At 50.4% G+C, this 17,005-nt stretch overlaps 1 protein-coding gene across 10 annotated transcripts; it reads left to right on the top strand.

The window, feature by feature from the left end:
- The first annotated feature begins 77 nt into the window (after positions 1 to 77).
- On the top strand, positions 78 to 16,171 carry LOC101952120 (C-type lectin domain family 2 member D-like). 10 transcript variants are annotated; one of them, XM_065563173.1, is made up of 8 exons: positions 368 to 590; positions 3,708 to 3,950; positions 4,969 to 5,128; positions 7,451 to 7,704; positions 9,457 to 9,549; positions 11,804 to 11,991; positions 12,792 to 12,901; positions 13,487 to 16,171. In XM_065563173.1, exons 4-8 carry the CDS (start codon positions 7,614 to 7,616, stop codon positions 13,641 to 13,643), a joined length of 639 nt encoding a protein of 212 aa, XP_065419245.1. In that variant the 5' UTR covers positions 368 to 590; positions 3,708 to 3,950; positions 4,969 to 5,128; positions 7,451 to 7,613; the 3' UTR covers positions 13,644 to 16,171. The 10 variants fall into 10 exon arrangements, with proteins under 10 accessions (XP_065419239.1, XP_065419249.1, XP_065419247.1 ...); XM_065563169.1 differs by lacking the exon at positions 368 to 590 and having other exon boundaries at positions 2,360 to 3,950; positions 4,969 to 5,112; XM_065563168.1 differs by lacking the exon at positions 368 to 590 and having other exon boundaries at positions 2,360 to 3,950.
- The last annotated feature ends 834 nt before the right edge of the window (positions 16,172 to 17,005 follow it).

Below are 17,005 nucleotides of genomic sequence, written 5' to 3'. Positions count from 1 at the left end.
GCTATCTACACAGGGCTCATCTCCCCCATGTCCTGGTTGATGGGTTGCCCTGCCCCCATAGGAGAGAGATGAGGGGAGTGGGACTGGGGTCAATGGCTGTCAAGATGGGGTTTGATCGCTCTCTCTGGCTGGAGGTTTAGAACAGGAGAAGCAAAGGGGAATTACAGAGAGCACAGAGCTGAGTCATTGTCCAACAGTCTTGGCTCATTTTTATCCGGAACACAAAACCTCATAGCACTGAGTTGGCTGGCAGCCCAGTTTGTGGGAGCAACAGCCCAGCATGGCTAGGAACAGGAAGCCTCTGACTCACCTCATCTATGCAGATTTCTGTGTATTTAAGGCCAATAACAGGCACATGTGCAGAGTAGATCTCAGTGTGCAGCTGTCTCTCAGCTGGGCCGGTTCTACTAAAAGCTTTCCCTGCCCCTCTGCCTGTGCTGTTGTGCACCCGCTGCCCTTCCCACCCGTCCCCCAAAGGACAGACCAGTTCTCCTGCAATGGGAAGGAATGGGAAGATTGTGCTCTGAAGCTGCCCAAGGTCTCTCTGAACCAGCTAAAGGCAGGTCTCCGTGCCACTGACACAGACTGAGGTGAGTCTCCTCGTTATTACTGAGGGGTCAGCACTGCACCAGGTGCTGAATTCACACACAGAAAGAACCGGATCCTGCCCCGTGGAGCCTGCAGCCCAGTTCTCTTGGCAACGTTGGTAGATTTAGTGCTGACGCTGGACGATGTGCAGTGTGTGAGGTGGGCAAGGGGAGGGGGAGGGAGTCTAGACTCCCCTGCAGAGGGGCTAACAGGGTGCAGGCACCCCACTTCACCGGCACTGATTCCAGGGGGCAGCCACAGCAGGGTGCATCACCCCCCACTCCTCCCAAACCAGTACCAGGATGCCGGGGGTGGATTCTCTCGCACTGTGGCTGCAATGGGTGAAACATGCATCCTCTGCCCCCCGCACTGTCTGTGGCATAGGGCCACTGTTGTGGGGAGGGAAAGTCTACCCACAATGCTGGAGCAGTGATACTCACACTAAGGCTCAGGAGCAGCAAGTGACTTTCTAACATGTCTCCTCTTTGCAGCGTCTGATATTACAGTTATTAACCAGTCAGGAGGGTTTTACTGTGTTATTAACCAGTTAAGTTATCAACTTGCACTAAGATGTTAACTTACTTGCTGTGAATATATATATGAGCTAAACACTTGCCCTATCATACTATTTAAATCCGGGTAGTACTACAGGAAATGAAACACTGGATTCACACGACTGTGGCTCTTTTGGGGAATGCCGATCGCTAATTTGGCTCCTGAATCACTGAGCTCTGAGTATCACTGTGCTAGTGTGATCTAGTCCAGAGGTTCTTTTCTATGAACAAAATTTTTGGTGGCCTCTGAGAGCTGCCACCAACTCTTGCTGGTGGCTGCTCTGAGACTTTTTCCAAAAATACTTAATGAACTTTAGGAAAAACAAATAAACATGCACAGATCCACCTCCCAATCCTTGTAATTTATTTATGTAGGAATTATTTTTGCAGACTCAGTAATAAAAATAATGTACAGTCGTCTTTCTTCTCTGCTGTAAAAAGTGATATTAACAAACATAAAAATATCACTTGTCACTTTTCACAGCAGACTTACTTAGCCCCGGCAACACTGGGGACAAATTAAGCCCTGGAGGGGCAGGTGGATATGGAGGCAGCGGGAGCGAGGGACACTGGGGGAGGCAGCCAGGACCAGGGTGGTGACCTTGGAACCGGAGCCCGCCACCATACGGCGGGGGAACGGAGCCTGAAGCCCCATGGCTGGAGCCTGCCACCCGCCACCCAAAGCCTGAAGCCTGATCCCACTGGCCCTGGGAAGGTGGGGAACTCACTGACTGTCTGCTCCTCCAGTGTGTCTCCAGAGATGGGCAGGGCCCAATCACTACTGGGGGAGGGGGCTGCTGCTTCCCCCCCCCCCCCCCCCCCCCCGCCGCCCAAATCACCGCCCAGGAGGCTGTGGTCGCAAGAAAAGTCCCTGGTGGCTGCATGCGGCCACAGTGGCCACATTTGAGAAACGCTGAGAGAGGTTGGGGATCCTGGGCGGGGAAGTTCATCACTCAGTGGCTGGATCCTCAGCTTCCCCAGAGGGCAGCACCATCGATTTCCATCCCTGTCGGTTAGCCAGAGATCTTACCTTGAAATGGTCCCTGACTTTTGGGGCCGGATGGAATGACAGGCCCTGTGTGAGCCAGGCTGGATGTTTCCAACATTCGAAATGAACTTATTCCGGCCGCCTGCCAAATCTTGACACAGAGCCAGACGAGAACTCTCCCAGTGGTTACTGCAGGCTCAGTGCAGGCAGTGGTATCAGTCACACACACGTTGCATTGTGCAATACAGGCTGAAGCTACTTTAGCATTGACATAAGCAACTGCAGTGGCCAGAGCCTTCAAACCCTGGTTACACCACAGTGCTCATGTCAACACTGCAAAAGCACAAGCCAGGTTACACAGTGATCTTGGGGTGCACTAACCGTGGGGTGCAGCACTGCCCCCTCCACCTGCACTGATTCTGGGGTACAGTCACTGCAGGGTGCACAGTCCCCCACATGTGCACTGATGCCAGAGGACAAACACTGCAGTCTGCATGACCCCCCTCCCCGCATTTATCCCAGCGTGCAGTCACTGTGGGGTGCCTTGCCCCCCACCTCACTGATCCTGGGGTGCAGTCAGTGTTCCTATATTTCACTCCAACCTCTGCCCTATTCTGCTGCCCACCCTGATTCCTGCCTTTAGTCACTCTGGGCTAGGTATTAAAATGATATAAACACATCACAGAGCTCAGATCTACCTCCCACTAACACATCCTGGGTGTCTCTGTCTAGGCTGATGGTAGGAACTGGTTTAAGTTACATGGTGCATAGAGGGGGGCCAGATTGAGGGGTGCAGCTCAGCTCCCCATCCCCCTCCCCCTCAGTGTTTCATCTCTCAGAGGTGCACAGATTCCAGGGCCCGTGACTGAGGGGTTCATTCCCAGCTCTGTGTTTTCTTTGTCACAGTCGTTGGGGGCTGCTCCCCCTCCTGCCTCCCCCTCTTCTCTCTTTTTCCTTCTCCAATCCCTCCTTCTACCCTGATTCTTTCCCTCTTCCCTTGCTGCATTTCTCCTGTTTCCCCTTTTCATTGCCTGGTTTTCTCCCTCCTTCCTCTCCACTCCTCAGTCTCTTCCCCTTCCCCTCTCCTGAGCCCGCTCTGCATGGAGTGGGGACAAGGACTTCTCTAGTGTAGGGTGACCAGATGTCCCGATTTTATAGGGACAATCCCGATTTTGGGGTCTTTTTCTTATATAGGCTCCTATTACCCCCCACCCCCATCCCGATTTTTCACACTTGCTGTCTGGTCACCCTACTCTAGTGTCACAGGGGTGTGTTGGGGGTGGAGGGAGTCTCTGAGGCTCTCCGTGACACAATGTGTTGTGTCGTCCTTCGACTCCTGAGTTACTTTCACTTTCCAGCGGACATTTTGTGCTGTGTGGTTGTTACAGCCACAAACCTTCCCTTCACTCTCTGTCTGCATGGCTAGCAGCACCAATATCCCTATCCCCCCTGCCCTGAGCTGGAACCCCCAGATCCCACCCAGAAATGGAGGTTACAGGATTTGGGGTTTCTAACACTGTTTTCAAAGACCAGTCAGACACCATTTCCTGAATCCTTCATTTCTACCCTTCCCCCAGTCCACAGGAGAGGAACTGAAACAAGAAACAAAAGAATCAACTCAGCTCCACAGGGCAACACACTGACAACTCATTTGTGGAGGAGTTTGGAGACAAGGGGGCCAGCGCCCCATCCTGTCACAACGGGGCCCTGATCTCAGCTGGGGCAGGGACTGTCTCTCCCTGTGCAGCGCCCAGCACATCGGGGCCCAGTCACCCCTGGCTCGTACTGGGCCCCTCTCTCCCAGGCCCAGATTAACAAAGGTATTTGGGCTCCTGATTTCTCTTGACATGGGGACCTTGTGTCTCCCCCAACTCTAAGGGGTGTATATAGAGGCACCTGGCCAGTGGCCTCATTCACCTTTTAGCCTAGCCTAACTCCTGGGGTGGGTCATCATGCCCCTTCCCCCTCACCCCTTGCAGAATTGGGCTGTCAAGGGTTCCCTCCCCACTCTGAACTCCGGGGTACAGATGTGGGGACCCACATGAAAAAACCCCTATGCTTATTTCTACCAGCTTAGGTTTAAAACTTTCCCAAGGCACAAATTCCTTCCTTGCCCTTGGTATTGCTGCCACCACCAAGCGATTTAAACAAACATTTAGGGAGGGCCACTTGGAGCCCTACCTCCCCCAAAGTATCCCCCCAAGCTCCTACACCCCCTTTCCTGAGGAGGATTGAGAATAATATCCTAACCAATTGGTTACAAAGTGAGCACAGATCAACCCCCCTGGGTCTTTAGGACAGTGAAAAACAATCAGGTTCTTAAAAGAAGTTTATTTAAAAAAAAAGATAAAAGAATCACCTCTGTAAAATCAGGATAGAAGATAACTTTACAGGGTAACAAAAAGATTCCAAACACAGAGGATTTTCCCTCTAGGCAAAACTTTAAAGTTACAAAAACAGGGATAAACCTCCCTCTTAGCACAGGGAAAATTCACACGCTACAACAAAAGATAATCTAACACATTTTCTTGCTATTACTTACTATTTCTGTAATATTAGATGCTTAGTTCAGATGTGACTTTGAGAGATGTATTTTCCCTGCCCTGGTTCCTCACTGACCTGGAGAGAACAAAGGAACACAAAACAAAAACCTTCCCCCACAGATTTGAAAGTATCTTCCCCCATTATTGGTCCTTTTGGTCAGGTGCCAACCAGGTTATCTGAGTTTCTTAACGCTTTCCAGGTAAAGGCGGGATTAACCCTTTACAGGGTAAAGAACGATTTTTTGCTACCCTTAGCCATATGTTTATGACATGGGCATGGCTTGTGTTTGCACAGTGCCTATAACCCTGCTGGCTCCCCCACCCCAGCCGCCACACGAGGCAGGGAGGACTCCGTCCATCCGCTGGCACGGCTGCTGCAGGGGTGTGGAGCCAGCAGCACAACCGAGAGCCCAGTGTACCACGCCGTTTGCGTAGCAAGGTGGGAGCTGCACAGCGTAAGTCTTTTGAGTGACTGGCATAGCAGTGGCAAGGGGAGAAATGGGTCCATGTAGTGCCGAGCACAGAGCAGCCGCTGGCTGGACCGGGGGGACTGGGGAGGCAGCAGCGGGGTGCACTTTGCACCCCAGCCAACTCTGGGACTGCAGCTGCGTTTGTGGGGCAGCTGCCTGGTGTCAGTCCCTTTAATCCATTGGGCTGCATCCCCTGTGGCTCAGGAGGTGGGTTCCGGACTAGCCCCTGTAGCCCCTGGGGCTGCACCCACTGGGGATGGGAAAAGGCAGCTGGATTCTGCCCCTTTAACATCTAGGGCTGTAGCTCCATGGATGGAGATGGAGGGAGGAAGGGGAACTGGACTCAGTCTCAGCCCCTTCCACTCTTTGCTCTATCCCCTTTGCTGATGCATTTGTGGGGAGGGTTGGCTGGAATCTGTCCCTAACTGTCCCCTCCAGAACTGCAGCCCCATGGTTGGGGACAGGGGTAGCACCAGGACTCGATCCCTTTAACCCCCTACCCTTAGGGCTGCAGCCCCTTGGGTTTGGAGAAGGCGCCTTGCTCAGGTGCCTCCATTCAGCACCCACAGGGGAGTTGTCAGTGCCGGGAGAGACATTAGCTGAGCCCATGTTGGTGTGGAATGGGGGCAGGGAGGAGCTGGGCTCTGGGGGTGTAACCGGTGGGGGAACTGGGCACTGGAATGCCCTGGCGGCTCCCCTCAGTGAGTCCCCAGCTGGAGCTCGAGGCAGGATTAATCTCCGTAGCACGAGGAAAGGTTGCGCGGGGGGGGGGGGGGGGAGGAGGCGCGTGGTTCACTGCAAAGTTTGAAATTTTGAGGTCTACAATAGGCTGAAAAAAGCAACAAAGAGTCCTGTGACACCTTATAGACTAACAGACGTATTGGAGCATAAGCTTTCGTGGGTGAATACCCACTTCGTCGGATGCATCACCTGCGTCTGATGAAGTGGGCATTCACCCACAAAAGCTTATGCTCCAATACGTCTGTTAGTCTATAAGGTGCCACAGGACTCTTTGTTGCTTTTTACAGATCCAGACTAACATGGCTACCCCTCTGATAATAGGCTGAAAGTTATTGCGCAGTTAGAAAATCATCTGAGAACAGAACTTGCAGTTACCCTCTGCCGGTGGCTGTTGGTATCGTATACAGAGAGAAATAAAGAAACCCCACCTAACAATGATGTCAGAGTGTATGGGGCGGGGACTGGGGCACCGAGCCCCTCCTCTCAGCCTTTGTGGAAAGCTGTGTGTGAGTTCATGTCAGGCCTTGCAAACACACAGCTGCAGCTCCCTGGTGCAGGGAGGGTTGGGAACTGGCTACTAAAATCCCCCTTCCCAGAGCTATGTGTGCCTCACCCCATGCTCCCAGCATCACAAAGCCATCAGTGCCGGGGAAGGAGGAGGAGCATGGGTTCCCAATTCCATGTCACATAGAAAGCTCTATATGTATGTCTGTGTGCCTACTCCACATCCTGTGTGGGGGAGGAGGTGTCAGTACAGGGGGAGGGCACTGGGTACTAGATCCATTTCCCCTCCATACAGAGAGCGCTATGTGCACCTGCCCCAAACACAAAGCTTGCCACATGGACCCTGATCCTCATTATACTAACTCCCCCCCACCATTTCTCCAAACGCTTTTCTGGAGAAGAGAATACCTGGGGCGTGGCGGGGGGTGGGGATTATAACAGTCTTCAAGTACGTAGAAGTTTGTTTTAAAGAGGAGGGTGATAAATCATAGAATATCAGGGTTGGAAGGGACCTCAGGAGGTCATCTAGTCCAACCCCCTGCTCAAAGTAGGACCAATCCCCAGTTACATTTTTGCCCCAAATCTCTAAATGGCCCCCTCAAGGATTGAACTCACAACCCTGGGTTTAGCAGGCCAATGCTCAAACCACTGAGCTATCCCCCCCAAATTGTTCTCTGTAACCTCTGAGGACAGGACAAGAAGCAATGGGCTTAAATTGCAGCAAGGGAGGTTTAGGTTGGACATTAGGAAAAACTATTAGGGTGGTGAAGCACTGGAATAAATTGCCTAGGGAGGTTGTGGAGTCTCCAGCATTGGAGGTGTTTAAGAGCAAGTTAGACAAACACCTGTCAGGGATGGTCTAGAAGTCCTGCCCTGAGTGCAGGGGACTGGACTAGATGACCTATCAAGGTCCCTTCCAGTCCTACATTTCTATGATGGCACACCCAGGTGAGAGGCTGTAATCCTGGGGTGAGAGAGAAGGATGGGGTTTGTTGCACAGGGTTGATGAAATGTGAGGGTGTTCATTGCATTGCTTGTATCTCTGTTTGTGGCAATGAACAGGGGGCTGCCAAACCACAGACAAGCCGCTGACTCCTCGTATGGTGGTCGTGGATTCCAGGTCAATCAGGAGAGAAGCCACTCCACTGCTGCTGAGTAAAACACCACCACACCCAGGCAGGGAGAGGGAGTAGATTCTCCCTGGTGTCTCCCTGAGAGAGGAGAGATGGAGAAGGGAGAGAGTCCCACTGAGGACTCCCAGCAGTCAGAGCAGCCCCTTAACCACAACGGAGACCTCAACAAAGGAAGGAAGCCAGGTAAACAGTCTCATTGGTGGGGTAGCAGCTCGGGGAGAGACACCGGGGCTACCCAGATGGGGCCACATCTCAGTGGTGGCCACAACTGCCCAACCCTCTTAAGTGTGGGGAGCAGAGACCTGCTCATCTCAGTGGGTTCCTATGATCCAGTTTCCTGATTTGCTGTTTCCTATGTAGAAACGTGGCCACATCAGCATACGGTTGGCACGCGTAAATATTCGCGGGTGCACGTATTATGCCCCCATTTGCTTGAAAAGTTGATCCATGTCTCCCTTGCTCTCTCTCCCTTTCCTTACTCCACTTTCTCTTTCCTTCAGTTTGTTTTGAGGGCCAGATTTTCAGATGTGTGAGCCACCGCCACAAAATGTGTGCACGGGGACAGTGATATGGGGATAGTGTATTAACTGTGCAGGAAGTTCTGGATCTCTATGGCCTACCATAACACACATGAAAATGCATTTGCCAGGGCATCCATTGTATCTTCTGAAGCGTGGGCCAAAGCACTGGGGGTAGGGTATTTGCAAAGGGTGTTCTGCAGAGTGGAATGGAAGACCACCAACAGTTCTCCCAGCTCAGGGCTACCTGGATTTACCCTTCTGGAGAAATGCTCATGCTATTTCTCATTTAAATCTGATCTGATCACCAAAGAATTGTGTTTCTTGAAATACGAAAAGCAGGAAATCTAGAGGGAGGACGTTGTTTCTAGTCCCAGTCCAAGTCCAGGAAGGTTAAGCCTTAGCCTGGAGGGCCTGATTGGCAGCTCAGATTCTTGGCTCCAGTGTGGGGAAAGAGGATCTTCCCGCTGTACTTCTAATACCTTCACTGCTTTGCTCTCCTCTAACTAAATCTAGAAGTGGCCTGAGAAAGAACCGTTAGGAAAACAAATGGGTTTGTTCCAGAATCGTTTGCTCTGGGAGTGGGATATCCTGGTGTCTCTTCCGGTGACTTATACAAACCCAGCTGTAGTGAAGCTGCAAATAAAAATCCTTTGTTTCTCAGACTGGGAAGGGGCTGTGCCCTCCCTGCAGGGGGCGTTTTCTCAGATCTTTAGTGTCACTAACCTCAGATCTAGTCTGCTTTTCTCCTAAGTGAAGCCAAGGGCATATAGCAAACACCCGTGACTGGTCTCAGAGCAGCTTGGTTTGCAGGGGACCTGGGTACAGTTGGGTTGTGGGCTCAATGGCTGTGTGTGGTAGAATCTGATCCCCTTTGTCCCCCCAGGTAGGGGGCACAGGCAGGGCATGGGGCAGAAACAGCAGAGTGACGTTGAGGACGAGACACATTCCCCTCCCTTTTGTCGGCTGGGAGCCAGTTGTCTCTGGGACACTCTGGATAACAGCTGCAGGAGAGTCTGGGTAGGAGCAACAGGCGGAATCGTTTAATCCAATTGTAATTGGGAATGTTCATTGATTTGGTGGCACTGGCAGAGCTGATAGCTTTTAGGGCTCTGGACTGTTGCTTTCATTAGTATTTGTCCATATGCCCAGCATGGATATTAGAGCATTTTAGGGCTTGTCTACACAGACAGTTAGCCCTCTGAAATCGGATTAGAGCAAAGTGGATTAATAAACTATTAATGTATGTCTGCAAGGTCCACGTGGATAATAAGGCCGCAGCAGGCTGGCACGGGGTAGATTCATGTCTCAGATGGCTGTGAACTAAATGTGTAGGCAAGCCCTTAGAAATCCAACATTGCTAATAACTCTGGTCCCTCTGGCAGCCTCAGGACATTCACGGCTTTCTCTCTTTCAGGGAATGGATTTGGCTGCACCTTAAGATGCTCTGTTATCTGCTTAGTCCTAGTCCTCGCTGTTTTAATCATTGTTTTAGCAACAGCTCTGGCAGGTGAGTTCTCAGCCTTCACTCACACCCTGTCTGTGTCCTCGTCTGCCATTCAGCCGTGCTGGTGCTGAAGTCACATGATCTCTACTTCCTCTGTGGCTTCAGCAGTCAGGTCAAAACAGGTTCTGTCTACTTAGGTTCTCCTGTGGCCCTCATCACCATAGTTATTAGAGTGCCGCACATGCATTAATGGTGTTTTCCTCACTCCCTTCCCCCATGTTACAGGTGGGGAGCTGAGGCCCAGAGAAATGAGCTGCCCCAGGGCTCACAGGGAGTTTCGGTCAGATCCTTAACCACAAAATTATTGCTCCCAGGTTTATAGAAAGGCCAGATTTTTGGGCGCCCAACTTACTGGTTTCAGTGGGAGTTAGATGCTTCAGTACCTTTAAAAATCTGTCCTGACATTTCTTCTAAACCCTAACCAGGTTTTTCTAAATTAGTTTAGGTCCCACCCCTGAGTCTCTTTGCCAATATTTGTGGGTCTGAACTAATATTTTCTTCTCATTGCTGTTGCTGCATGAAAAGACCCATACAAACAGGCAAAACTATGACACTGACAATGCACAAAAGAGTGGGATTTTCAAAAGTGCCTTAAGGAGCAGAAATCCCATTGACGCTATAAAAAGAGCCTCAGTGTTGTCAGGTGCACACTCAAGAAGTTGAAAAACTAAAGAGAAATATTCGTTGTTCCCCTCTCTGATACAGTCGCTTTGGGAGTTACTTGTAACAATAGTAGGTCCAAAATTTTCAGAGAGAAGGGTGATTATTTTAAGTTTGAGGGTGTCTCACTAACCCCTGACAGTTTGTCACTCAATACAAGCCACCTGTTCAAAGATCAGCTGTTTTAAATTGGGGCAGAACAAAGCGCACAAGAATGTGTTAGAATGTAACACTCTGCAACGTCATGTCAAAGAATTTGAATCAAACTCCTTCCTCTCCCCTCCCCTCTCCAAAATATAAAAAGCTAAAATATCCGTGGTGGTGGTGATGGGCGCCCCCATTGCTGCTTTCACACAGCACTGAAATAGATAGGATACATTGCAGTGAGAGGAAAATTGAGTTGAAACTGTTCACAGAGCCAGCGGTTACACCAGGCTACACCATTTTTGAGATTCTGGTGCCACCCTGTGGCCACTTCCTGTCCCTGATTTAGAGTGGCCTCTTTTCAGTTTAGCTCATGATGCTTGGGAGAGCAGGAGAATCTCAGAGTTACAAACACCGGAGCTACGAACTGACTGGTCAATCACACATCTCATTGGGAACTGGAAGTACGCAATCAGGCATCAGCAGAGACAAAAAAACAAAACCCAAAAAACAAATACATTACAGTGCTGTGTTAAAGGTAAACTACTAACAAAATAAAGGGAAAGCAGCATTTTTCTTCTGTATAGTGAAGTTTCAAAGCTATATTAAGTCAATGCTCAGTTGTAAACTTTGGCAAGAATTACCATAACATTTCAGAGTTACGAACATTTCAGAGTTACCAACAGCCTCCGTTCCTGAGGTGTTCGCAACGCTGAGGTTCTGCTGTATAGGTCAAGCTGAAAAAAGCCACTTTTAAAAGGGAATAAGTGTCTGCAGTTGAGGGTTATACCTATATAGTTGCAGTGGTTTAAACTCACACCTTAGCTTCCAAAACAACTTTCCTGTGTAGACAAGATTTCATTCACCTGCTCCAACAGACCAACTCATCGTAAAATTGACTGTGGCTGCATCACTAGTGCAGCAGTGAGATTCTATGGGGAAAACGCCCCCCGCCCAGTTCAGTGGGTCAGTGTTTGTCCCTAGATGGGAATCTCATCCCGCCTCCATCTCAGTGCATTTCCTGGAAGAATAAAGCAAAGAGCAAAACTAGCAGACCTGCTGTCCCAGCTGATCATTCCAAAATTGAACTTCTATCAAGTTTCAGTATTCTCCGTCTGCAGGCAGTTTGGTCCTGTCCCCTTGCAGCTACCTTAATGCTGCCTCTGGGTCTAGAGCTGTCTTTGCTGAACACTAGTTGTGGGCTGCCTCTTGCCTGCATCCTTACTGCATTCAGCCCCCAGATTAGTCACTGAAATCAGAGGCACTTAAACCTCTCAGTGGCTTGATTTCTAATGTCCTGTTTCTTCCCTCGTACTCACTAGGCAACTAGCAGAGACTTAAGGAGCCTCTGAAGCCTGGACCTGAGGGAATTAGTCCCCTCCATTCCCACCAGATATTGATGTGGGCTTGGGAGGGAAACAGTCTCAGACTTGTATCTTTTTCTTACTTTCAGTACGTAGCTGTAACCCACCAGTGGCAGATCCTGGACCGCTTGCTGCCCCCTGCTGCTCAGACGGCTGGGTCGGGTACGGAGGGAAATGTTACTATTTCTCAGAGGCCGAAGGGAACTGGACCTACAGCCGGAGCAACTGCTCCTCCCTCGGCGCCTCCCTGGCTGGGATCGACAGTGAGCCGGAAATGGTGAGAGAGACACAGATGCTTTATAGCAGCAATAGATTGGCCCTGACAGGACAGACAGGCTCAGCTTCTCCTGTGTGGAGAGGAGCCCTGCTCTGTCACAGGCTGTGTCTACACTACGAGCTGGGGGTGTGATTCCCCTCCTCACGGACACACTGGTGCTAGTATAACCCAGGCCTGGTGGCTGTGGCGCTCTGTCCCCCTCTAGTGGCACCTAGCCCAAATTGCGGAGTCTGCTGCAGCCTTAGCCAAGAGCCATGTGGCTTTTAGCTCAGGCAGTAGAGACTCATACACTAAGGTTCAGAGTCCCAGATTCATGCTGGGACCCTGCTGACGGCAGCATGAGTGCAAATAGCAGTGTAGCTGGGGCAGCACAGGCAGCGGAAGCACGGCTTAGCCATGCCAAGTACATCCCACTGGTTTCAGGTGGTGCATTGTTGAATCCGTTTAGAAATCACGTATATCAGTATAGTTGAAGTCCGTAAGAGTATCCCCATGTGGGCTGGCACCTAAGTCTTGCTTAGGCCTCAGGGAAAACGGGGCAGAGCAAACTGGAAGGTGAGAGAGAAGGGAAACTGTGTGGACGGGGACCATCTGAATTCCGTCCCATGTAAACGTGAGGGGAAGATTTCCCCTTCCCTCTGCCCCTGTCTAAAATCTCTCTCTCACACACGTACGCTGCCGCACACAACCAGAGCTTCGACGCCCTTGTTGCGCAGAGTGCGCCGAGGCAGATGAGATTCATCTCCTATGAATCGGGAGTCTAATATGTGCTGTTCCTGTTGTATGTGCCTCTATTCAAGGCTTTCATGCTGCGCTATAAAGGCAACCCTGAGCACTGGATCGGCCTCCGGAGGGAGCAGGAGCTGGGCCAGCCCTGGAAATGGGCCAACGGCAGCGAATTCAACTACTGGTGAGTTTCTCTCTCTGTATATTTGAAAAAGAAACCTGGGCAGCAGCGTCCAAATTCGGGGCTCATCGGGTGCTTTGGATACTCGGGTGCTAGAGACAAATCTTGGATTGTGAATAATCCAGCCCGTGCTGTCAGGTCTCGGCGTTTGTTACAGGCTCTCTCAGTTCCTTAGAAGGCCTCCCCCATGGGTGACTTGCACCCGGCTGTTTCCCGCTTGGTGTCAGCGCTGCTCACAGCTGGGTGGGAGGATGAGCAGCAACTGGGGGTGAGGGAGGAAACCAGCTACCCAGAAGAGAGGATTAAACGGGAACAGGATGATTGTCTTCTTTCATTCCCACCCCCCTTCTCCTGCTGCTGTCCTGCTGCTCCACGCTGGTTACTTTCTGTGGCCCTCTTGGTATTCCCACCTGCCAGGGAGGAGGCAGTTGTGGATTCTGTTGCAGGGAGAGGAAAGCAGGAGGGTCTGTTCCAGTCTGCACAGACAAGGTCTGTGTGTGCAGTAGCTCCCCTAAGAGACACAGTCAGGAGTGTCTCTGATAATGACAGACACACACAACCTCTAGCGCCCTGGTTCTTGTGTTGCAGGTTTCCGATAAGAGGAGGCGGCGACTGCGCGTATCTGAATGACGAGAAAGGCGTCAGCAGCTCACGGTGCATTATGACGAGATACTGGATCTGCAGCAAACCAGACGCCTATACAAAGGGAAAGGGCCATGCAATGGGAGAGAAATTGCAAATTTAAGTGAATCCCATAAATTAGACTTGGAAAAGCCATATTGGGCCACATCTGGTGGTTCACTCTTCCTACCAGCAGACGGTGCAGAATGGGTTTTTTATTCTCCTAGGTTTTGTCTAATCTTGGCTGTAAATGTCCCCAGTGATTGAGCTCCCATCCCTTCCCTTGGGAGACAGTTCACAGTCTAATAGACTCGTCCCAGCGAGGCAGTATTTCCTGTGATCCAGCCTGAAATTGACCCTTTGCTCAGTTTAATCAAAGCAAGCACCATTGGCTGAAGATGAGCATGAGGGTGGGGTTTTTTTTTTTTTTTTTTGGGTAGCCTCAGTTTTAGGGGGCAGTTCCTCCCCCCTGATCATCCCCTATCCCCCTTCCCCCATTAGTAAAACAGATGTTACAAGTTCAGGGTTTATCGTGACCTCTGTGTATCAATCCCCTTCTCACTACTGTCAAATTTGAAGTGAGACGAGGGAAGGCACTAGAAAACTGTAACGTGCCGTGAAACTGCTGGTTGGCATGTTTCTTTTCCCTTCCCCTGCTCCTCCTTTCTACCCCATTCTCCCGTCTCTCTACAGTTCAGCCAGGCTCATCTCTTTGGCCATGTCTACACTACAAATGTATGTCAACTTAACGTATGTCGACGTACAGCCACCGCAGTTAGTAAATTGCTGGGGTGTGCGCTTGCTTGGCTCCTTGTGTCAGCAGTCCACGTCCTCACCCCAGGTTCGCTTGTATTGTCGGGGGGGCATTGTGGGACGGCTCCTGGAGGCCAGTAACAGTCAGCGTAAACAATGCAGCGTCTACACTGCCGCTGCGTTGATCTGATTACATCGACTGTGACTTTACGCGACTCGGGGAGGTGTAGAGAGGCACTTATGTTGGCAGGAGCCAAATTTAAGTGAAGACATTTCCCAGCTAGGTAGCTTATGTTGACCTCGCCCTGTAGTGTAGACCAGGCCTTGGAATAACTGGATGGTGACTAACCCAAACCAAGTGCAGGGAACTGGGGAGGGAGGAAAAGACTGTTATGAGTTGAAAATGGTACAGCCTCATGGTCCTCTGATAGGCTAAGATCATTCCCTTTCAGCATCATATTGGTGTAACATACTGGGGGGATGTTTTCTTCATGATCAAGCCCATCTAATCAATGATGTAAAGCATTGGAGCATTGACACTTCTTAATTGGCTATGCCGTGCTGATAAGCTAGTGTGTGTGTGGGGGGGGGGGGGGAGGGTTTAAAATGTTTTTATTTATTATTATAGTCTTTAAATATGTATCGGTTGCCTTGGGAAGCATCATTGCTTCAGTCTTCCTAGGTTATAATATAACACACGCTACGAGAGTGTCATTTCACCGTGGGGCCCTGCTCCATGACTGGGGTCCTTGGTGCTGCTGCCTCTGGATGACTAGGTAAGCTTCAGAGGCTCTCCATGGTATTAGATCTCAGCTTTTAAAGCTGGTTGTAGAAACCTGATTGCACTTACATGTTTTGTTTGTTTTTTTGTTGATCCACCTAGTTGGTAACGTTGGGACTAGAGTTTTTTATTCTATGCAGTGTTGTAGCCATGTTGGTCCCAGGATCTTAGAGAGACAAGATGGGTGAGGAGATATCTGTTACTGGACCAACTTCTGTTGATGAGACAGTGTATGTTTACACTTAAACGCTACAGCGGCACCACTGTAGCTCTTCAGTATAGACACTACTTAGGCTCATGGGAGGGATTCGCCTGCCGGTGTGGGTACTCCACCTCCCTGAGAGACAGTAGCTAGTGTAATGTTGCACTCCATATGCTTTATAAAAATATCTTTGTAAGTGTGAATATGATGTACCGGGAATATGCCTTATGCAAAAGGTCTCCTGTAAGGTATCATTACAAAGCTTATGATCTACTGAGTGTGTTCATCCTATTTGTTTGCATGTATTATTTCTATGTCTGGAGTTAGGAGAATAAGATATAAACTTGTATTACTGATGTAAACGTATTAAGTGGAAGCCATTCAGGGTGCTTCAGAATCAATGAACTGTGAATGGATTTGTTTACCTGCAAGCCTTCCTATGTAATGAAGGTAATGAAGAAGGAGGTCTCACGGGACATGTGACCATGTCACCTAATAGTGGAATCCATCTTAAATCTGGTACTTTTCCATTTGGAAGGAGGGGTGGGAACCCAGAGAAAGACAAAGGATTCCCGCCTTGGATCAAAGCTATAAAAGGGGGTGGAACAGAACAAAGGTGCCCAGTCATGTGAAATCCCCGGCTTTTCACCTAAGATGCCTGCTGAAACTAAACAAGGACTGTACCAGGGGAAAGGGTTGGGCCCAGACTAGGAAGGAGTCTAGTCTGTGAAGGAAGCTTATTGGAACATCTCTGAGGGTGAGATATTACCTAAAATCAGTTTTTAATGTATTAGGCTTGACTTATGTGTTTTGTTTTATTTTGCTTGGTAATTTACTTTGTTCTGTCTTTTACTACTTGAAAAAACTTAAATCCTACTTTTTATAGTTAATAAAATCACTTTTGTTTATTAACTAACCCAAAATAAGTGATTAATACCTGGGGGCGCAAACAGCTGTGCATATCTATCAGTGTTTTAGAGGACGGACATTTTATGAGTTTACCCTGTATAAGCTTTATACAGAGTAAAACGGATTTATTTGGGGTTTGGATCCCATTGGGAGCTGGGTGTCTGGGTGCTGGAGACAGGAGTACTTGCTGAGCTGTTTTCAGTTAAGTCTGCAGCTTTGGGGGCGCCGGGCCCACGCTCCAAAGGGGCCCCGGCATGGCCTCTCTTCTCCGGGAAGCTTGGTGCTGCTGTGCCCGGGGCTCTGTCCTGCTGTTGCACGGCAGCAAAGCTCCCCCTCCCCCGCCTTTTACTCACCCCTCCTCCTCTCTCTCTCCCTACTCCGGATCAGCTGTTTATGGGGGGTGGGGCAGCAGCCACCGCTGCCTGGACCCCGGGCAGGGTGAGTCTGCTTCTCTGGAAGGAAATTATTTTTTTACAGCCTGCCCCTTTTTCCCAGACCTTCCTCCCCGTCCTCCTCCCGCTGCGGCCCCTGCCCGGCCCGGGGCCCCATCTCCTCCTCAGCTCCCCCCTCCCACTTCCCCACTCCTTGTCCCTGGTGCCCTGTCCTTGCTCCAACTCCTAATGGGGGTGAGGGACCTTGCACAGCAGAACCCGTGGCCTTCCTCCCAGCTCCAGCCTGGGCTAGAGTAGCAGCCACGCTGTCCCTCCAAGTCCTGGGAGCATCGGGCAGCTTAACGCTAGTGAGGGAAATGCCCCTTCCAACAGGAGCTGCTGTCCCCTGAAGTGTGCAGGCATTGGGGGTCACGGGGGCCTTAACACTGCACCCCCACCTTTACTCATCC

The sequence above is a fragment of the Chrysemys picta genome, chromosome 12, assembly GCF_011386835.1.
Source record: "Chrysemys picta bellii isolate R12L10 chromosome 12, ASM1138683v2, whole genome shotgun sequence".
In the NCBI taxonomy this organism is placed as follows: domain Eukaryota; kingdom Metazoa; phylum Chordata; order Testudines; family Emydidae; genus Chrysemys; species Chrysemys picta.
Note: the sequence above shows the minus strand (reverse complement) of the source record. Positions and strands in the feature narration are given on the sequence as shown.

What these genes read in the sequence shown, in the direction of transcription:
- LOC101952120 (XM_065563167.1), top strand. Translation starts at nt 7,614, where the DNA reads ATGGAGAAGGGAGAGAGTCCCACTGAGGACTCCCAGCAGTCAGAGCAG. An exon ending in CAACAAAGGAAGGAAGCCAG is followed by an intron (nt 7,705 to 9,456) that starts GTAAACAGTCTC and finishes TCTCTCTTTCAG; the next exon opens with GGAATGGATTTGGCTGCACC. An exon ending in TTTAGCAACAGCTCTGGCAG is followed by an intron (nt 9,550 to 11,803) that starts GTGAGTTCTCAG and finishes TCTTACTTTCAG; the next exon opens with TACGTAGCTGTAACCCACCA.